This window comes from Phacochoerus africanus, chromosome 3 (genome assembly GCF_016906955.1).
Source record: "Phacochoerus africanus isolate WHEZ1 chromosome 3, ROS_Pafr_v1, whole genome shotgun sequence".
Classification (NCBI taxonomy): Eukaryota; Metazoa; Chordata; class Mammalia; order Artiodactyla; family Suidae; genus Phacochoerus; species Phacochoerus africanus.
In genome coordinates, this window is record NC_062546.1 from 118266799 (window position 1) to 118290396 (window position 23598).

The window sequence follows — 23598 nt, forward strand, 5'->3', positions numbered from 1 at the left end:
CCATTGAGCAAGGCCAGGGATAGAATTTGTGTCCTCATGAATACCAGTCTGGTTTGTTACAACTGAGTCATGACAGGAACTCCTAAATCAAACTTTTTAGTTGTTAGAGAAGAATGTAAAGCCCAGGCGTTTTACACAGTGCCCCAAACCATGAGAATATCGTGTGTTATCTTACTCTCTCTGTCTCTGTCTCTATCTCTGTTCTGCCCACCTGAGCAGTCCCCTTTCCACCCCATCACACTGGGGTTCTATCAGAGCAGCACCTGTTTCCCTCTTCCTCCCAAGAGGTGACTGCTTTTTATACACTTTCATAGGGTTAACACACACACACTCAAATACACACCATACACACTCACACACATACCATACACATAGCACAGTCTCACGCATACCACACACACACACACACAAATGCATCATATACACATTCACACAGATCACACACACACACACACACACACACACACACACACTTACACATGCTTGAAGCCAGGCGTTCACTCTCCAGCCCTCCCAGCCAGTGGTGCTTCCCTGATGATGACCTGGATGAGCCTCTCAGCCTGTGACGGGCTGGAAATCAGAACTGTCTGCCCTCCCAGCTCGTTGGATGGGCTCCAAATGAACCCTTCAGTCCCCTTCTAACCACTAATTAAGTCCCTCATTAATGGGGCCAGTTGAACATGAATAAGCCAACTTGGTAAGTTTCTACCACCCTCAAAGTATCTGTCATCCTCAAGGCCAAGCCCCTCCCTGCTACGACCTGTAGAAGGCCATTTTCCTGTGAAGGTGCAATTTGACAGAGGTTCCCAGTAACCTTTAGGACACTGTGTGAGGCCCAGACAGAAACCACAATGCCTTGAGTCTTGGTACCTTTCTTTCTTTTAGGATGCTAGCAAAATCCTATTAAGTTCTGGCCTGAATAATAATCCTTTAAGGGAGAAAAAAATAACAACTGCATCTGTCATTCGTCCTACTTCCCTCCTCCTGTCCCCAAAAGTTAAATAAACAAATATAAATAAATCCCCTAATGCAAATTGAACTGCTACTCTGGAAATTTAATAATGGACCAGGAGGCCTTTGACCCCTAGGTCTCTGGGTCAAAGATAATTCAGGTGGTTAGCGGCAAAATGTCACTGTGATCAGTGACTGGTCAGTGGCTTACACTGACTCGGGGGCCTCAGAGCAGCTGTCAAGGCACAAGTGTTCATGGCTCTTTTTTGTACGTACATCATTTCTACAAGGTATCCAGAGAACCCACAGATATATTTTTTTGTTGTTGTTAGAGCTTCTGGCATCAAGGCATCAGTGCTAATAAAGTTTTGGAGCACTGAGGCAGCTCATACTCACACCATACAGGAATTCTCTCTGTCTCTCTGTCTCTCTCTCACACACACACACACCAATTACTCCCATCTTCCAGATTACAATATGAGGACTAGTTACTTTACTGGTCATCTTGGCAGTCAATATTTACTGGTTGCACCTGGATACAACACACTGTAAGAAGGAAAAACTAGATATAAAGCTTTAGCTGATTAAAATTGACTGCAACCCTCAAAATAACTCCTAACTGCTATTGGAAGACACATAAATGCACCTATCTTATTTGGAAGCAAAGCGACACCTAAAGTACTACAAAAGTTGAATTCACATACAGTGTCAATATTCAATTTGAAAGTAGAGCATCACAGTAATTCAAATCCCTACCCTGAAACCTGTATGCCTGGGCTCTAGTACTGGTGCTGATATTCTTGCTGGACTCTGTGGTTCTCTCATTTTAGAAGATATGATTTGTGCACATGACTTCTAAGGTAACCTTTTCAGTTCTAACACTCTATGACTTTCCCCAAGGCTACTGGAGTTGTATTTAAGAGCTTACTTTTTAGGCAGTATTAATATTGTTTAACATGATTTTCATTACTCACCACCAAGAGTTGTTATTTATTTATATAACAAACTCTTAACATAGCAAACTGCATGTCCCAGGCAATGATCTAAGTATTTACAAACATTAACTCCTTAAACTGTATCTCCTTAGTTTTTTAACCGCCTCTATATACTTAAGAAAAAAAAATGTAACAAAAACAATTTAGGGTTAGCAAGAATTGTAGATTGAAAAAACTTCAAATTCCTATTTATTAGTCTGAATAACTAAGATTTTATTACTTACAGAGCTTTAAGATAAAGTGTCCAAATTTAAAGCAAGAAAATCAAGAATGGTTGATTTAGGAGCAAATCCACAAATTGCTAGTACTGGTGATTTGCACTCATACTTTCTTATTAACTGATAGAAATAATAGTTAAACTGCTATCCTTAAACACCCACAACTCATCATTTGAAGCAATATTCCCTCATTAATTCATTTACCAAATAAATTAGTAAAAGCAACAACTATGTTTCCATCACTGTGCTGGCCTCTGGTGAAAATTATAATGCAGACAGACATGACCTTGGGAGGTTCACAGTCTGGAGATGTGAACTGCTAAAATGTGCATATATGACCACTCAATTAAAAATTCTTCTGGGTGAGGACAATGGTTTATTCTTTAGGAATTAAAATTCTATAAATGACAAAATAAAATGCTTAAAATAAAACAGAGATTGCTTTGATCTCTCTCCTGCAAACCAAAAGTGAGAACAAAAGGATAAATTTAAAATAAATGAATAAAGTTTAAAAAAATAGATAAAAATAGCCCAAATATACTTTCTGTTTTACAGACAATAAGGTGATAGAACATAGAAATGTACCTATTTGTGAGTTTAACAACTTCACATTTATAGCAAATCTTGAAATCTTTACAGGACTAGTCATCACAAAAGTAATCCTATAAAAAGTACACCTATCTGGCCATTTAAAGTAGCTGGCAGTCCCTTTTAGTATAATTATTTATTAATACTTTTTGAAAGAATTGAAAAGAAAGTCTCTTCCCATAGAAAGCAATAACCACATACTAAGGCAATGTGCAAAGTTAGTCCTCAGACCCTTGGGTGTATATACCAATATATAATCATTTCCCGTTTCTTATTTCCATTAGTGACCAGAAATGGAGGGATTTTCCCATGAAACCATCAGTGCTGCCTTAAATAAGAGGCTTTTAGTTATGAATGTACCATGAAACATGACAATTCAAAGGATGTCTATTATTTCCTTAATTTGTCAAGGGAGGTTTCAACAAAAAACCCCCCACCATACTCATAATCAAAAAGTCGATTCTTCTAAATTCTGAGTAGGGAATATTGCTTTTATATTTTACAGGGAGTCGACATACTAATATTCACAAAACCCTGCAAATCTTCCAAAGGGAGATTTCTCTCTGTGAGGGAAAGTGAGAATTTCAGGACCACTGGAGGATAAATACATTGTTCTCCCAGTATAGTTGTAACTTATCTTGCTCAAAAACAATGGCATTGGTCAAAAGCTGTGCCATCCAGCTGCCAATGGGTTTCACAGAAACAAATCCCAAAAGGGCATCTGTATTAAGTTCAGCAGTAACTATACAAAAATCACATCACTAAAATGACAAAAAGAGCATTCATTCGGACCTATGGCTGCCTCTTTCCGGGAATCCTCCAATGTCCAAAAGTGTAGGCGCCTTCAAGTTTTTCCAAGCACACACATCTAGATGCAAGACAGTTGCTACCACCTTTCCAGCAACAATGGGTTTTAGCCCCAGATGGATGTGCTCGGGGCAAAGACGGCTGTGTCCTGCCTTTTCATCAGGATTTCAAGAGGTAGAATGAAGTAAGCCTACCTTCAGTGGACCGGGCAGGGAAGAAACCTATCTTTCCCTCACAGATGTGACTCCAGTCACCAAATCCAGATTTGGGGCTTTCACTGAGCTTTTTATGTTGCATGAATATGTATTCTGTCATCAGTAGCATATTATAAGTGGTAACATTTTTCCCCCATGCACAGTCCAATTCAGAGGCTCTCTTGGTAAAGGGGCCTCTTGTACATTCAGTGTGGGAGGACAATGGATCTGTAGTGTCTTGGGAACTTCACTCTCAAAACCGTCCTTGGCTTCTGCTAATTCCTGGGGAAAGATAATGGCCTTGGTTTTACCTGCCTTCCTGAAGTGGATCCCCATCCTTTTTGATGGGGAATATCATGAACACAAAATTTAAAACTTATTTGCAGAATAGATACAGACTCATAGGCTTTGAAAAACTTACAGTCCCAAAGGGGACAGGTGGGGAGAGGGATGGACTGGGGGTCTGGGACTGGCATATGCACACTGAGGTATATGGAATGACTGGCCAACGGGGACCTCTGTATAGCACAGGGAACTCTACCTAGCATTCTGTGATAATCTATATAGGAAAAGACTATGGGAGAGAATGGATGTGTGTATATGTATGACTGGGTCACTTTGTTGTATAGCAAAAATTATCACAACCTTGTAAATTAACTCTACTTCAACAAAACTTTAAAAAAATAAAACTCACATTGCTTTCTAAATATCAAAATACATAAAATAACTATTTCTGTCAACATTCCTTCTTCTTGTGAGGTTAAGGGCAACAGAGAACATACCATGTTACCATCAACATGTTAAAACAAAAACCAAAAAAACAAAAAATACCAAGCTTAAGATAGAAGTCTCCCATTTCTCTTCAATTTAATGTATGGAAAATTATGTATTTCATTTTCCATTCAACTCAGTGTTCAAATAATTGGTTTTCTCTTGACAAACCCACTAGCTCATTTCCATAATTCCTGTATGTAGAACTCTTTCCCAAAATGGATAATGCATGAGCCGCTCCCTCTGCCTGACCCCAGGGAAGATTCCAAGTATACAGCAAGGTGACCTAAAACAAATTATAATCACCAGCTATTTTCTGTATTCAAACTAATCCTTCTGGGGGCAATGTACCAGTCTTCAATATATTTCTCAGAAAGAAATGACAATAATTTTCAACATTACTGCTATTATAACTATTTATAAAAATCTACCATTTCCCAGGCTTCAAGGCAGGCTCCCCTTTTCTATTTATTTAAAAACCATTTAAAGTGGGAAATGTAGAGAATCCTATAATTTCAAACAATGAAATATTGTGCTTAGCACAAATACTGTCGCTCTGTCAGCAGAGAAGGGAGAAAATACCCAAAGAATATAAAAACAGGTTTAACATATACACACAAAATGGCAACTTAATATCCAAATAGAAAATTTTGTCACAGTGAACTGACACATCACACAACTCAATATGCTCCAATTAAATCAATTCACAATGACAATTATCTCCCTTGTAGCTCAGGAAACAAAATAGTCAATAAATATATAGAGAAAAATGATTCTCACTCATTTATTCTATAAATATTTGAATCCAAAGTATTTTACTAGGCACTGTGCACAGAACAAAATTATTTATGACCATCAAGACATGGAAGATTAGGAATGGAGAAGTTACATCTAAAGATCTAACTGGCATATATTTTAAAAGAAGGATTGTGTGTGTGTGTTTATTATTAAAAAGACAAGTGCACATAACCTATTGTTCCACCAATATGTCAAAACATCACTGCTTGTGTTCCTCCATTCTCCAAAAAAATAAATTCATCTATAGACCAAAGTTAAAGCTAAGTTCAAGGTCAAGAATATCCAGCTGATTTTTTATGAATGTGTTACATACATGGCATCCAACTCTCAAAACTATTTCAAAGCTATAGAATGTATGCCTAAAAAATATTTGATATGTATTATCAACCACATGATAATTATTTCCAGAAAATGTCTGTGTGTAAGACCCTGTGAAAAGATGTACAGTATTTATAGTTATCTTGTTTCTTTTTTCTTTTTGGCTGCCCCCACGGCAAGCAGAAGTTCCTGGGCCAGGGATCAAAACAGCACCACAGCAATGATCAGAGCTGCAGCAGCCACAATGCCAGATTCTTAACCCACTGAGCTACAAAGGAACTCCTATAGTTATCTCCTGAGGGCTGTAATGTTCACGCAACCCTGATACAGACACATGTGGCAAGAAGACAGCATAGATGAACAAATGTTGAAAAACTGCTCAGATTTTTATTAATATTTGAACTCAATCAGACTGATGTCTTAGTTCTTAGTTCCTTAGAACAACACATGAATTGCATAATATTACTTTCCACGGTGTATCCATGTATTAGGCTTACATACATGCAGTCACTGTCAGAGTTCCACCAGCAAGGAGTGGTGCAGCCAGGAACCACATGACCCAGTCAGAGAACAGAATAAGGGCCTGACCTTTCACCACTGCCCTGGTCTAAGTAAAACCAGCACCTCTGAACCCTGGAGGCACGCAGTCAGGTCACCATGCATGTGTCCCAGAAACTCTACCTTGAGTCGCTCAAGGTCAAATTGTCATACTGCTATGTTCTGAATCATACTATACTCAACACAGGAATTCTCATTTGGCCTGCTGGTTAGGAACGGACAGGGCTGATTTTACTTCTCAGTGCCCACATTCAGAAAAGGGGGTTTTATTTTTAAGGTGAACAGATTGGATACTTCAGGGAAAAGGCAAAATACTGCTCAGTTCTAGAGTCCTGCCGAAAGTCAGGATATTGCTGGTTTGGGGGTAGCTGGATTAAAGGTATCAGAATGGAGACCACACTCAGGAGACCCTGAACACAAGTAGATGCTTTTTAGGGGGATTGTGTTTCATCTCATGCCTTGTGAAATATACAGATATGGATTCAAAATATCATCCATACTTCATATTTCCTTCCCCCACTGGGTTTGAGAGAAGATAACAGAATCATCAAAATGAGGGTTTAAAACATTTATCTGAGTATCACTGAACTGCACAGGTACATGATTTTGTCTCACCTCAACCCTAACTGAGGTGACAAATGGACATGACACTGACTTCCATTTAAAGATGTCCTGTATACTCAAGCGTTACATGAATAGAGAAAACAAACACAAAACAACCCTTTCATTTAAATATCTGTAACCATTAATACAGGAAAAATTCATAAGTGAAAAGTCAACTTTGCAGGTTTGGAGGGGAAAGAGGCAAAAGGAAGCCCCTCCCAATTTTTTTCACATAACTAAATCATGTTAAGCATAATATAAATGTTCACATTTTAGACACAAGACGTATGCTGTGTCCAAGATAACTGCCCTTCTCCTGCAGCCTACTTTCCATCAACCACATTAGAGCAAGTTACCAACCCTCTTCTGCTTCCTGAATTGTCTCTCAATGTAAAAAAGAGTTGGAGTTCCCATGGTGGTTCAGTGGTAACGAACCCAACTAGTATCCATGAGGATGCAAGTTCAATCCCTGGCCTCAGTGGGTCAGGGATTTAGCCTTGCTATGAGCTACAGTGTAGACTGCAGACACTGATCAGATCTTACATTGCTGTGGCTGTGGTGTAGGGTGGCAGCTGGAGCTCCAATTCAACCCCTAGCCTGGGAACTTCCCTATGTCCCATGTGCAGCCCTAAGAAATGCAAAAAATTTAAAAAAAGAAAGAAAGTCTATGGCATATGATGAAGAAAGGGGAGAAAAGCCACATTCAGGGACAACCAGAAACCTTTTTAAGTCCTAATAAACTTGAGAATAGAAAGAACACTCCATTCACAAAATGCATGTTTCTAAACACAAAATAGCAACATATGTATTTATTTCTATAAGAGAAAACTCTCTTATGATGAGCATTAGTTTTCTTTTAAATACCTGTTGACTATCTCCATTTTTTCTTTGACTTTTGAATACATATCTTAGCAGCTTACACATTAATGTGATTTCCCAGTATTGTACAGAAATGAAAAACTTAAATCAAAAACTCTCTTTTGGGTTTTAATAGAGAAAGTTCTTTATGCATAATTAATATTCTAACTTTGCCATAACATAAGGTTGAAATGTATTTTTTGAAAAAAAATCATAAAATATGTAGGAAGTTTAACTCAATCTGGAGTCCTTAAATATAAAGTATTCAGTATTCAAAACATTTCACTATATGTGTAAAATTTATTTGTTCTGAAAAAAATTCCAAATTAAAACTTAGGTATTTCCTTTTAAAGACCTGTTTTCTATTTACTGTGGAATAGCTAAGGATACTGACAAATCCTTTAAATATGCAGTTTTTACAATTGTGAGACTACATGTAACAAACATATGACTAACAGTTACAAACACAAACATAGACACTTTTAAAAAGCTGGCTTTATCTAAATTTTAGCCTTGTTTACAAAGCAATATAGGCCATTCATAATGAGTGCATCTTCACTTGGCAATTCAATTCACACTTACTCAAACTACTAGAAATACTGAATTGATGGAATACTGTGAAACAGAGTAAAGTTTTAAAAAATATTATTCCTGGAGTTCCCTACATGGCGCAGCGGAAACGAATTCGACTAGGAACCATGAGGTTGTGAGTTTGACCCCTGGCCTCGCTCAGTGGATTAAGGATCCGGTGTTGCCGTGAGCTGTGGTATAAGTCGCAGACACAGCTCGGATCCCACATTGCCATGGCTGTGGTGTAGGGTGGCAGCTGTAGCTCCAATTCGACCCCTAGCCTGGGAACCTCCATATGCCATGGGTGTGGCCCTAAAAGGACAAAAGACAAAAATAATAATAATAATAATATTATTCCATAAAAGAAAGCCAAGATTATTCACCAGTCACCAGTATTTCTTACTCCCATCTCTGTATTCTCTACAAAAATATGGTGGGTAAGATAAAGCAGAATAACAGTTTGCTAACAGGTCAAATATCAATCAAAGTTATATGTTGTGGTGTAAATGTACTATTTCTCTCCAAGGGAAAATGGTCCTTGCCCTGGCATTCTACCTTTATGCTCAATTCATGGATATCTTATCACCTAATCTATTTATTGCAGAAAAATACTACTGGTTTAATGACTTTCTAGCCCAGATTCCTTTTATACATCACTTTAACCTCATTTAATTAGCAAAACTTCTACAATTTTTTTTCAAAGTCATTATAACTGTATTTTTAAAAATAGCATGTAAAGCATGAAGTCAAACTACTAAAGAGAGTCCAAATATTCAATTCTATGATGCTGTTAATCATCAGTTGTATATCATCTACAGACCTGACAATTTCCTCTGGTATCACCTAATAAAACAGCTCCTGACTCTCACATCATTGGAGCTAAAACTCTACAGCTGCCCACAGGAGCCAGCTGCCTGCCAACTGAAGCCATGAGAGGGAAGGTTTGGGACCCTGTTGCAGAGCAAAGGCAATTTCCCATCATTAATACCTTTCTTGGACCAAAGCAATGTGAACAATATTGCCCTTTAAAGGTAGAAGGGGAGTAAGAGACCTCCCAGTCTATAATAGCTCACCATGAAGATGACCAGTGCAGGGTGGGATAAATCATAAGCAAAATACAACAGTACTGTGACAGGGTTTTAATAGCAGCCCATGACCTAAAAGTATTAGTCATTCAAAGACATTTTCAAAAACGTGTAGTTCAATCAAAGTAGGGTTCTTCAATTTTAGCTAGGGGCTAATGATATGGCATGAGGACATGAAAACAGACCTAGTCCTAAAGATCCTGTTTCATTTTGATGTGTTCATGGGTAATTTTCCAATGCCACAGTGAAATTTCTAAATATCACTAAATCTCCTTGTAGTTACTGCCCGAATGTACACAAAAGGAATTTCTCTAAGGAGCAACGATGAGGTGCTTATACGATGTTAGGTGCTCTGGGGGAAAAGTGCTGGCTATAATTAATCTCACGGACGTGCCTCTGCACGTTGACAACTGCATCGTCATCCTCAGAATGCTGTTTCAGAATGTTCTGATTCAGAGTGCTTAGCAAATTTGGTCTATTTTGGTGTAGCTGGGAAACAAACTCCGCTTGAGGTAGTTACTCTAATGAAATTAGGATCCTAGTCTTCCCCATCCACTGCCCAGAATATCAAAGAGACTTAAGAAAAAGAAAAAAAAGGAGTCATTCTTTGGGGAATAGCTGTGTGATGCTCTTGGAGCACCCTCTGGAGGCCAGAAAAAGGTGACACTGGTGAGATGGAGAAAGAAGAGAATTCTAAGCATCCCTGGCCTTGCAAAAGCAGTACTCCACAGACGTTACATGAGTGGGACTCAAAAATGCACTTATTCAATCTTAAACAAGGCAACCTAAGAAACACACATACTTAATTTATAGTTATACTTAAAAATTCAAAATAAATCCAAGGTGTATGTCACAGCATTCTCAAATAATTGCTCCTTCATTAAAAAAAAAAGGGGGGGGGGAGTTCCCTTGTGGCACAGCAGGTTAAGGGTCTGGCATTGGCTCTGCAGCAGCTCAGGTCACTGCTGTGGTGCAGGTTCGATCCTTGGCCAGGAAACTTCCACACGTCTCAGGCACGGCCAAAAAAAATTTTTTTTAAATGAAGAAGAAAAAAAAAATGCACTGATTACTGTATTTTCAGCCTACATTCTAAATTCTTTGGGGGAATTAATTGCAAAGATATCTTTTCATATTTAAAAGAGAGGGATGCCATGGACTTGGAGAACAGACGTGTGGTTGCCGCGGGAGAGGGGGAGGGAGTGGGATGGACTGGGAATTTGGGGTTAATAGATGCAAACTATTGCCTTTGGAATGGATTAGCAACGAGATCCTGCTGTGTAGCACTGGGAACTATGTCTAGTCATGACAGAGCACGATAATGTGAGAAAAAAGAATGTATACATGTATGTGTAACTGGTCACCATGCTGTACAGCAGAAAAAAAAATAATATATTGGGGAAATAAAAAAAAAAAGTAAAAGAGAGGGATGTGCAAATGTGACATTTTCATTCATCAAATGTAAGCAAGCAAGGTTATATAGGGTATTGCTAATTGTCAAACTTTTCAAAGTAGCCAAATTTAGGAGTTCTCTTGTGGCCTAGCAGTTAAGGATTCAGTATGGTCATTGCTCTGGCTCAGTTTCTATTCCTGGCCCAGGAACTTCTACATGCTGCAGGCACAGCCAAAAAAAAACCCCAAAGTAGCCAACTTATGTTTACCAAAACTGAAAATTGGCTTTTTTTCTTCTTCTAACACCTCACTTTTCTAAAGCAACAAACACTGACATCTATTGGTTTTTCAGTAGCACTCATGAAAAAAAAAAACATATGCAAATGAATAAATTCATAACCCATTTGATCCTTTGAAATTTGAGGAAATTTCATTTTATGTACATGATAATATACTTAATAGATGTTCCTTTTTTTTTTTTTTTTTTTTGCTTTTTAGGGCTGAACCCATGGCATATGGAGGTTCCCAGGCTAGGGGGTCTAATTGGAGGCTATAGCTGCTGGCCTATGCCGCAGCCACAGCAACACAAGATACGAACCGAGACTGCAACCTACACCACAGCTCATGGCAACGCTGGATCCTTAATCCACTGAATGAGGCCAGGGATCAAACCCGCAACCTCATGGTTACTAGTCGAATTCGTTTCTGCTGAGCCACAATGGGAACTCCATAGATGTTATTTTCCTCTAATGAAAGTAATTCAGTGTTTAAGCTAATACTGTATGACTTAAGTTTTTGTATTTTTTGTTTGTCAAGAGGAGAACTCTAGGGTTAACTAAAATATTAGAAGGTCATTCATTATTCTGCTTCTTGGATCAAAGAAAATCACTCACCCAAAATATTGACACTTGGTTTGTTTTCTTCTGTCAGAACAGGATAATCTATCGATACAGTTAGAGTCACATTTAACTGTTACTTTTAGAATGCTAATAAAACACTGACTTGGTAAGAATCACCCTCCTAGAACTTTAGGCATGACATATTGACATTCTAGTGAAGAGGGGGAGGGAAGAAAATACTGAGAGATGTAGATTTTTAATATCCATTATTTTGTTTATATTTAGAAACACCTGTACTGGACTCTAGGAACCTCGAGGGCAATATTCCGTTACATTTGATAAAAAGATAACAGAGAACATGTTAACTCACAGTTTCCTTTTCAATTTGTACTAATCCCCAAAGAGAAGACTATGCATCCTATATAATAAATAAGGGATAAGCATCAGTTCTTCAGCGTGGCCAGAAATGGACTCATGTTTCAAAACCTTTGCATGGCTTGAAACTTCAACCTTTTTCTGCCAGAGATAAAATTATGTTGCACCTCATTCTGCTTTCAATATTTAGACTGAATTCAGGACTGTTTTCATAATGCATATATGCAGTTATAGTATGTGACATACTTACTTTTCTCTCTATTTACAGGTAGTAGATATTAATATTTATACTTACTCTAATCTAAGGCCAGCTGTGGATGATTTTTTACCATAAAAGGTAAATTTTGAAAATTTTATCAAATATCTTGGCAAAGACACAGACGATCTGTGTCTTAAGTCATTTTACGAAGAGAGCTAACATTTATTGGGCACTTGCTGCACATTGGATAAAGTTCAAAATGCTATTATCTCATTCAAGCCTCATAATAACTTTATGATAATCATATTATTATCCCAATTTTACAAATAAGGAAACAGGCATAGAGAGATTAAGTAACTTTCCCATGACAACACCCTTAAAGGGAAGTTGAACTAGGACTTAAATCTAGGCAATCTGGCTGTAGCGCTAAGTACTAGTTATCCTGCCTCTTGCTGCCTAACAGGCATTTTTCTACTTCCTAAAAGACAGAAGATAAAATACACAAAGCATCTCTTTCAAGGCCTGGGACATGGCAGGATATTCAGTAAGTAGTAGCTCCCTTATTAATAAATATAAAAATGGCCAGCCTAATGCATGACATGCAGTAAGGTGTTCACTGCTCTCATACGGGGTTCAATATTTTCTGATTGCAGAAAATACACATTTTATGTTTTTTCTCCCCATTTTCCCATCAGTATCATGTTATCAATTTGCAGACATGAGAACAGTATCCCAAGTTTCTCCCACTCTTTCTGCTTCAAGATCATTCTTGAAAATAGACCTGACTTCATTCCATAAATAATGTTTCGTGTCTGTAATAATTACATAATCTAAGTGGTTACAAGTAACCAGGTTGAAACAGATCACTGGCCATTCCTCCTGTTCTGTAAACACGGGCTGCCCTCTCAGTGACAGGGTACTTCATCTCCAAGAATGTTTACAAGCACTTCAGCCTGGGGAGCCACTTAGTTAAAACAGGTGGGTGATGTCATCCGGGGAGCACATGGCCAGCCCCTACCCATTTGAGTAAGTGTCTCGATTGTTCCACCACTTGTATTCACAAATGCTCCATCTGCCAAGGATGAAGGGAGACCCAGTAGTTCTAGAACTGAGCTGGGCTTGATAATGAATTGGTTCCAGGTCATTTAAAAGGAAAAAAAGAACAGGAAAAAAAAAAAAAAGAATGCTTTGCAGTGTTTTAATGGAAGAAAAACATATCAGCAAAGAAAGATTCACAGAAGCAGCTTAGGGCCAAATACCAAGTGGGGGTGGGGTGGGGAAGCTCTGGTTCTGTAATTCAGGCTTCAGTAGAAAAAAATTTGTTGAGTGAATCAATATGAAGAGTCTGGACATGTGAGGTCCAGCATCTACATGGTGCAAGGAGTTACAGGGCCCTTGGTACATGGATCCTCGTTACAAAGCCCAGAATTATGCTGAGGTTGCTTTTTTTGAGCAAAGAGGAAGAATCAATAACCCTAAGGGCTTGGGACCTATTAGAGCCATTATTATGGACTAGATAATTCTGTGGAACATCTGCAGCCCCAATAGTGTGCAATTCAATATTTGGTTAATTGTATAAAAATGTGATGCTATGAAACATAGCTACGAATATATCACCTCTCAGTCACACATGTCATGTGAAACTTAAAGAAACCTTTCTCCCCTGAAAATATCCCTCCAACAGATGTGTTTATGCCTCTGCATGCAACACAGCACAAAGCTGGGCTGAGTGGCTGAGTTCTCTCAGCCTTATACCTCCCCCGACTGTCGTGAAGTAATGTAACATCCAGAGAGAGGCCTGGCTGTAGGTGTGTGTCATGCGGGACATAAAGTTTCAGTGGCTCTTTTAAGACAGGGGCAAAACTTGGGATTGAAGGGCATTAATGGAGGAGCTATTGAAGAGATGGGTGTTCAGTAAACCCTAATTTAAGCTGGTGTGCTAAGTAGCAATGCTGTTGTTACGGCATCTAGAAGCCATTCCTTTGAGGATGCCTGAGAACACAAACGTGCAACAAAGGTTGAAAAAGAAGGGTGACTTTCTCTCACAAACCAATATGGCTATCAGCTATTTATTCTCCTAAGATAAGGAAAAACACACCGACAGCATTGCAACGTAAATGACAAGAAAGAAACAGTGATTTCAAAGCAATACTATTTAACATCATGGGCTTTTTACATAAAGTAGGTTTCAAATGGATCATTCTGTTTGAATCAAATGAAGAACAAATATTCTTATCTGGTTTATATGGTTTAATAAGCACGAGGTGCCCCAGAGTGTGGGGAAGTTCCTTCACAAGGAAGACTAGTTGATAGAAAAGAGACACATATCCTATAGACTAACCTAGAGCCAAGTTCATTGCCAATTTTCTGGCACAATAGTAAAGAGAATGTCACTTAAAGATGCCACTCTATCTGGTTTAGAGGGAATCACAGCTGCGGGACTAGGAAGCATGATGAGGGTCACCAAGGATGCTCTGGAACGCTGCATCAGGAAAGAACATTAGGAAGTCCCAGCACAGCTTCCTACCTAGTAGATAAGATCTGCAGGGCACAGAAATGACTGTTGCTTGTCTTAAAATCTTCTCCCCACCCCCCGCGGGTGCTTATCTGAAATGTCTGTTAAGTAAGGGCCTGCTGCTATGTAGTCTTGACAAAGTACAGACCTCTTACCTGGAAAGGATGCTACTTCAAACCACCCTCCCCTCCTTAATTTGTCAGACCACCCCCAGGGGACCATAGAAACTTCTGAAGCAGAGTATTGCTGGGCAGGACAGGACAATACTTAGAGAGCCCCACAAACAACTCTTTACAACTTTACCATTGTGGTCAGGTCTAAGACCTCTTTAATTCACCAGGATGACCTTGGAGGGGGCAGTAGAGAAAGACACTTAAGGAAATTTCTAATCCAGCCTCCATTTAGGCCCTTGTTGAATAAAATGCTATAGGGTGTCTCCAAAACAGGGGGAAAGGAAAATTTCAATACATCCTCATGGGAGCTAATGAAAGGTAATTAAGGTGAATCTGATCAGCAGTATCTTATTAGAGAAGCATGTGCAGGAACTATCAGTAGCCAAACAATTCCTCTCTGTTCAATTTGTTTTGCTCAAAACCTGCTTAAGGTCTCTGCCAATAAGCCAGCTTCTGAAATGTTCTCAGAAGCCAATAAAACGACTAGGCAAATCTTGTTTTCTTCCTGCAAGGAACAGGCAAATATTTTTGTTATCTTCTTCAGCCACAGTATTTCCAAGTGCTATTGAATTAATTCCTCAGAAGTGCTTTATGAAATGTGCTGGGGATGTTCTAAGTGACTTAAGGTATCCAGATCAATTAACAACTGGGAATTGCAGAGGCAGGGGAAAAAAAGCCCTTATATTCCTCCCCCTTCTTTCCATTTTTTTCTTCTTCAGCATCTTCACTCAATCACTCATAAACAAGGGTTTCTTTGGGGCTCCTTCTCTGTCCTAGATAGCATCTAAAGCATCAGTTCCTTTTAGGCAAATATAAGGTGAACCTGTCTTTTATGCCCCTGTTCTGATGATCAAGTATTAGATTTGTCTCTAGAAAGCCTTAACTGCCACTTCATTCCATTACATAATCAGTAAGCAACTGAGTTCAAAAATTCAGATGAACTTTTGCTTTGGGGCATCTCTTGGGAAGATAAATTAACCATATTTATCAAAGAGGTCCTGAAAAATAGAACCCCAAAGCCAAAAGTTTGAAAACTTATTTGGAGCGGACCTGACTCCTAGCACTGGGCTGGATTCTATCTACTTCGCTGACCTCTAGGAATCCCTCTCAGCTGATATGAACTCCAAAACTACAGGACTGAATCTGGGTAAGCGTCCGCACACGCCGCGACCCTGCACTCCCTCCCCAGGGCCCAAAACACCTATGCGCAACTGCTTTGGTGGCCTCTCAGATCTAGAGCACCCGGTTTTGGGAGCCAGGCACTCGGAGGGGAGACCGGTTCCCGCTTTTCTCGCTAGAGGGCAGACGGGGCCCATGCAAAGCGCCGCTGGCGCCCGTCAAGCGCGCACCCGGCCTCCGCTCCTGCATTCCGGGTCCCGCTCCCGGGCTGGGCTCAGTTGTGAGGCACAGAGCAAAGGCCGTTCCAGGGAGCGCGGAGCGTCCGGATCCTCTGGGGCGCCGGCCTGGATCCTCACCCTGTGCGCGGGGTGCGGGAGCCAGGGTGGGGCTCCGCGCCCAGGTGAGGGGCGGCCCAAGTAGGTTGAGCATGGTCCAGCCCCGCGGACGCCCGTGGGTAGGGCCAGGAGACCGGAGCGCAAGGCGCGGATAGGCGAGGGAGAGGCGACGGCAACGGAGGAGGAGAAAGAGAAGGAAGAAGAGGAGGAGGAGGATCGCGGAGCCCCGGGCGCTCGGCGCACTCACCTGGGCTCTGGCCGCCCGCTGAGAGCGCGGGCTTCTTCCCGGAGCCTCGGTCCTTCTTGCCCTTCCCCTTGCCTCTGCCTTCTCTGCGCTCCGACATCTCGCCCGGGAAGTACACGCTCTGCGAAGACTGCTCCTAGTGAAGGCGACGCGCGACAAGTTTGGTCCGAATGCTAGGATCGGCTCTGGGAAAAGTTTGTCCCCCGAGGGGGGGTAGAGCCAGTGGCTGGGCTGCGGCGCGCGCGCTGCGCGGGGGCGTCTCCTGTCGCCGGCGGGGAGCGCGGGGACGCGGCGTGCGGTCCCGGCCACCTGAGACTGGCGGTCTCTCCGTCTGGCGGTCACGCTCGCTCTTGGGGCGGCTTCTGTCGCGCAGGGAAGTCCTCGGTTCCCGCCGCTGTCGGCTCCCGGCGCGGCCTGGGTCCGGCGCGCTCGCAACCCGAGGAGGGAGAAGCGATCACTGTCCGGCCCGCGCTCTCGTCGCCCGGGCAGCCGCCGCCGCTCCACTCTTGCCCTCGGCGCGATTCCGGAGTTCCGACAAGTTGGGGGGAACTCCTCGCAGGCTCTTTTTCAATTGCCCCACCGCCACCCACCTCCCCGCAGGTTGGAGGCTGGCGCCTCCTTCTCGCCCTCCCCTGGCCTCGCCCCCTCCCTGGTCCCCACCACACCCCCACCCTGAGGCGCGGACACGCCACCGGGAGGAGCCTGGGCTCGGCGCTCGCGGGCGCAGCCCCTTTCCCTCCCTGAGCCCTCCCGGCGGGGGGCGGCGCGCGGGGCGGCTGCCTGGCACCCCCGACAGGGGTCGCTGGAAGCTGCGTACAGCCGCCGCTGCTGCGCCCGCGGGAGCGGAACCGAGCGGCCCCGGGCGAGTCAAAGACCTGGGAAGGGACCGGGGCTCGCTCTCCATGCTCTTCTTCCCGCCGGGCAGCGCCAAGGAGGGCTGGTCCCTTGCCTCCAACGCAGAGAAAGGCTGGAGACGAAAGTTTGCAACTCTGACACCTGCCCGCCAAATTAGGCTCTGGAACCCGTAGGAGGGAGAGGAACGGTGATGTTTTCCCATTATAGTTTACGGTTCAGTCTTTTATTTAGTGAAAAACCCCACACGCCCGTAGGGCCAAGACAAACATGGAGTGGAAGGGGGTTTGAATGTAAGGCGGTTCTGGATACACAGGAAGGGCTCAGGGAACCTCAAGAAGGTCAGCTGGCCCCATCTTCGCTGCCAACAGGATCTGCTCCTTGGATGTGTCTGTGACCCGCCTTCGTGTGTTTAGTAACGTGCCTGTCAGAATTCTCATCTTAAGATTTTCCTAAAAAAATAATAACCTAGTCTCTCCAAAGGAGGTCTGCTAAACTCTCTCACTACAGCTTAATTATTATTAAAAGCCTGGTTGGAAAGCGATCAATAAAATTACTGCGATAGCTGGAGTCACCCAGTTCTGCTGAGAAAGCTAGTAAGGAGAAGTAGATTGGAGAGACAGAACCCGAGATCCTTAATACGTCAAAGCTAGCTTTCTCGGATTCAAACTTCCCTCAGAACTGCAGGCGAAACCCACTTCGCCTTCCCTTGTTCTCCCTCTGGTGGAGAATTCTAAAGAGCAGTGAAATCCAGAAAACGTTAGTATCCAGCTGCGAAGGACAAAAGTTAAAGAACAGGGTAATCTGCACCGCTGAATGATCCAGAGTCGCGTAAGGAAAACGTTCTCCTAGTTATATCATAGTTGCAGCTAACTTAGAATGTTCATTTATAGGTTCACGTGCTGAGGTCTGGAAGAGGTGAGTACCAAGGGTCCATATGTGAAATCTCCTGACTCCGCTTTAAAAGTGATTTGCTCCTTATTTTCCAGCCTCTGCATTACTTACATACAGACTTCTTGGTATATTTTCTAAAGCCCACCATATTTAAAGAAAGGTGAATTCGGGGGTGCCTCGCCAGGTATGTTGGAAAGGATGGGGGCATAAAGCGTTGATTTAAAAACTGTTCTAAATTACGAATAATTTTATTCTCCTTTAATTTGCATTGTAGTAAGAACCCGACTCTATTGGGTGGGTTAGGTCGTTAAAAGATATCTTAGCAGTAATGATACTTATTTTGAAAAATTTGATGTCCAAATATCTTCAGATAACCTTCCAACAAACATCACATATAAATTATATTGGGCCATAGAAACAACAAAGTCAGGGAGATTATGATCACTGAATAGCTTTATAGTATTCCACAGTCTAATGTAAACTGGAACTACATGGTGGCTGAAATAACTCAGCTTTCCCAGATGGGGCCACTATTGAACAAACAGGAAACAGCAAAACTCAGAAAAGGGGATCCCTTTCAAATGGGTACTTTGTCTCCAGTGTATAAGACACTGTAAGGGCTCAGCATGCAATTGCTCAGTGTTACCAAATATATCGTTATTTTAGAATTGAAGGATATAAAGCAGTATCTTTTTGGATATGTATGTATGTATTTTGGAATTTAAGTTTCAGGGAGTTCTTGCTGTGGTGCAGTGGTTATAGGATTTGACTTCAGCAACTTGGGTCGCTCTGGAGGCATGGGTTTGATTCCCAGCCAGGAGGAGTAAGTTAAGGATTCCCCAGCCACAGCTGCAGCATAGGTGGCAGCTGCAGCTCAGATTCCATCCTTGGTCCGGAAACTTCCATATGCTTTCAGGTTCAGGGAAAAAAAAAAGAAAGAAAAAAGCTTCAGATTTTTCGAAATAAAACAGCCAGTTGGAAAATCCAATTTGAGATTGTCCTTCAATTATTCATCTCTGTGGCCAGGGAGTAGCAAATGACTTTTTGTTGTTGTTTTTCATTTTTGTAAAACCTTGGAACTGATCAGAACAAAGGATGGAGAAAGGAGGAAGAATATCTTTGCTTTCTTGAAAATCAAAATAGGAATCACCACTGTCTAATTTTGAAACATGTCTTCATGGTGTAACTATATTAATTTGTTGTGTATTGTTCAGCCACCAGCATCTACATCATACAGGGTATATCAACTCTCAGATAACATATGTCATCCTGTCAACATATGTCAACTCCTGAAAAATAGAGTGGCGATTTATAAATACACAACTTGAGAAATAAAGAAAGACAAAACGGAGATCTTATATTAAATGACAGCTTAAGATAAATGCTACCCTCTACCATGACATTTTTCTTTGGCTAGATTTAACTTTTAGAAGCACTCTTAGAATCTACAAATCTACAATATTCAGCTCTTTCTCTCATTCATTCCCATTTGGAAAGTATTCCAAGAAAATTTTTAAAAGAAAAAAAATGAAAAAATGAAAGAACACGAGCATGTGAAGATAGATTACTTTTTTGGAAAATATTGTGCATATATAGTAATTGGAATTTAATTTTAAAATATGCAAATAGGTATTTTTAACTTTTAAAGTTAAAATAATTTATATAGATGACTTTTTTTTAAACTTTGCAACAATTTCATTAACATAGATACATGAATGCAAAAGAAAATCTCCCTCACAAGAGCCAGCTCCAGCACAACCAATAAAGGCACATAACTTATTCATTAATTCACAAAGCATTTAACTGAACTAAATGCTGGACAGGAGAGAAACAGGAAAAAAAAATTTCCCCATTCTCATGAAGGTTAAATTATATGAGAAAGGTATAAAATGAATTATTACAATATATATGAAAAGCAGAGCCAGATATGTTTTTCAGGACCTGAAGCTCCATAAGATTTAGGAAACCTTTTTAAAAGAAAAAGAACACAAAATTAAAAACTCAAATTTAGGTCTGAGAATGTTAAAGGTAACTTTAAAGTGAAAAGCCCTGAAACTTCCTTGGTTTCACAGCAAATTCACTTCTGTTGATTCCAAGCATATTCCACTATCTGCACAATTATGGAGATGGTAAACAATTATTAACTCAGAAATTAAATACTACTTTCACAGACTATCACAATAAACAGAAGGTATGAACAAGCAATCAAGAGTAATACACACAAAACTGAAACAAGAAAAGACTGTCACTTAAGGAAAATAAGGTGAAAGCAGACTTAAGAATTCACTGATTAGCAGTTGTCCTATATGTTTAGTTAGGTTCTTAGAATCAACACAAGAGTTTGTTAAACAAAAGGACCCTTGCAAAACTGGAAATGGTATCCTCTGGTACATTTGGAAAACAACAAAATTATTAACTAATGGTATCTGTCTGCTGTGAAGAATCAGTTTGATAACAAAGTTGTGAGTTTAAAAACCTAAGAAAAATACTAAAAAAAGTAACATTCAAACAACACAAATGAAATCTGTTTATGCTTTTCTGCTTTGTTTTTAAATATTATCCCACAGCAATAATTGTTACCATTATTTATCTTTATCATTATTATTAATGATAAGATTACTCTCATGACTATAGGGATATCATAGATTTTAAAAAGGATTACACAGCTGAATACTAGTGCCTAATTTCTTTTTATAGATTTTTTTATAGAATATAATTTTTATATTTGAAAAACAGGGCCAGTGTCATAAATCTCTTCCATAGTAAGGTGGAGCTATAAGACTCAATAGTCTTTGAAATAATTTCTTTTAAGAAGAATACAATTTCACCCAACTTTTTGATTTCTCTTTCTGACCTCCACACTATTTATTTTTATCTTCCTCATCCCCTTGCAACACATACTTAATATGTGTGTGATGCAAGTATCTCAAATTTATATACACAGACATATATGCAGATACACATACACACATGTAGCCATACATTTGTGTACACATCTGTATTTTTGAGTGTATAAACAGATATATGTGTGTGGGTGTATGGTTATTGTTTCTCTTTCCTCTTTTGGAAATGAGAAACACTATCTGTATTTGAAAGCAAATCTATAAAATGTGAAGATTATATCTATCTTTTAATTTTCTTTTTTCATATAGCCATCCATGTGAATCCCAGAACCATATTTTGCACCTAGTGGCACTAAACAGTTTTGCACAGAATTATTTTAAATAGAATAGGATGAATGTGAAAAGCCTGGTTCTGATATTACCATTTCTAACAATCAATTACTGATTACCTACCCTGACAATCATCTCTGACACTTCCTTTCTGCAGCCAGCCCCTCCCAAAATGCTGTCATTTTGACTTCAGTCTCCTTTTATTTCTCTTCACTAAGTAGCACCTAAATCCAAGACTTCATCTTATCTTTGCTTTGATCATTGTAAAGCTTTCTACCTGGACTCTTGTTCCCTTCTATTATTTTGCTACTTACAGAAGTCAGAGGAGTCTTTTTGAGATGCAAATCTAACCCAGTCATCCTTTGTTTCCCAGAACCATATCCAGTGTCCTTGAAAGGCTAGGCTGTGCCTAACTCCGGCCTGATCTCACTATGCCTCATCCTTCATTCTATGCCTCATGCATGGAGCCTTCTTTGCATCATGCCTCTAAAGCCTGTCATTCTTTCCAGCCTCAGTGCCTTTGCACTTGCTGTTTCCTCTGCATGCATTTACCACATTTTGCCTAATTCCACTTATTGCTCAGGCTTTGACTGAATTTCAGTTGCTTTGAAAGACATTCCATTACCTTTTAAAAAAAAATTACATTATTTATTCCCAAGGTTTTGTTGTTGTTATTTTTTCCTTTTTAGGGCAGTGCAGCATAGAGAAGTTCCCAGGCTAGGGGTTGAATCAAGCTACAGCTGCTGGCCTACACCACAGCAACACCAACACCAGATTCAAGCTGCGTCTAAAACCTACACTGCAGCTCATGGCAATGTTGGATCCTTAACCCAATCAGCAAGGCCAGGAATCAAACCTACATTCTCAGGGATACTAGTCAGGTTTGTTACCACTGAGCCACAACTGGGACTCCAACTTTCCCTTACCTTTGAAAACTTAATTTCCCATCCCACTTTTACATCTCCTTCAAAACATTTCTTCTGGTTTGCAATGATTTTTGGTATGTGATTTTTATTTTTACAAGAATCTTTTTTGTGATTTTTTTTACAGTATTTTTGTGATTTTTTTTTTTTAACAGTGATCTGTTCCCTCTGGACAGTAATCTTTTTGAGGACAAAAACTGATTATTTCATGTTCTGTGTTATATCTCTAGCACTGTGCCTGTTTCATCATAGCTGATTATTACATTTTGTTAATAGGTGAATAAATGAGGATAAATAGAATGGCTTGAATATGTATATGACTATGCATACATATATGTGTGTATGCTTCTGTTTATTTTGTCAAATTCTAAAATGATAATGATGCTTATGCTACCGAGCATGACATTTAGGGATAACTTCTGTTGAATAGCCTTTCTAAGAACAGGAGTATAGAATAAAAATCTTGACTAAGCAGTATAGTTCCTCAAATTTTTGAGAGGTGGGGTGATAACTTCTGTGAAATGGTAAAAATCCCAAGAAAATACTTGGCTTTCTTTCCTAAATTGCCTCTGCAAATTTCACTTGTAGGTTACACTTATTAGCTCCATTTCCTCCCTTGCATTGTATAAGGTGTCAGAGAGACCCATAAAAAGCTGGGTTTTAGCAAGGCTGTTCTAACAAAATGATAATGGATGAAAACTTTCAAACATAGCATTAACAGAGAGTTAAACACCCCTTTCTAGTCTTGGGCATAATATAAGGTTCCTCTTCCCATAAGATAATTTTTCATTTTACAGACTAGTAGTAAGTCCATTATAGTCATTTCAGCAAGTTGTGCCCACTAATCACCTTACAATTATTTTTGAGTTCAGATTTATCTCCCCTAATATTTTCTTTACTTCCTATCATGCATATCCATGTAGTTAGTACAAAGGAATTTCCCCATATATGGTGGGGTTCAGAGTCTGTGAACATTTAATACCCAGCCCAGAGAGAGATTCAGAGGTTTCTCTGTCTTTCAGGAATCATCTCATAAGAGCCTCTCCAAGGTTAACATCTTCCCTTTTGAGAGTCACTATATTCATTATTGTGAAAAGATTCACCCTTGTTAAATTTATAATGATGTTAAAATATAAATTTCGGGTCATGAGTGATGAATTAGTACTTCAAATATTTGAACAGTGAAAGTAATTTAACAGATCAACTCTTTGCTTTGGTAGGTCCCAGAAGAAACACCTGGTAGAAAGCCTTTCC

The 23598-nt window shown here is 40.1% G+C and overlaps 1 protein-coding gene across 7 annotated transcripts in view; it reads right to left on the bottom strand.

Annotated features, from left to right (window-relative positions):
- Positions 1-23598, bottom strand: part of NRG1 (neuregulin 1) — a 1067009-nt gene that overhangs the window by 193734 nt on the left and 849677 nt on the right. For 2 of the 7 annotated variants that reach the window (XM_047772527.1, XM_047772532.1), the window contains exon 1: positions 16506-17137. The exons of 2 other annotated variants lie outside the window; for them this stretch is intronic. In XM_047772527.1, the coding sequence (XP_047628483.1) occupies positions 16506-16602 (97 nt within the window). In that variant the 5' untranslated portion in view covers positions 16603-17137. Of the gene's footprint in view, positions 1-16505; positions 17138-23598 lie in introns of those variants that run through there. 3 more of the 7 variants (XM_047772525.1, XM_047772526.1, XM_047772531.1) reach the window with 3 other exon arrangements.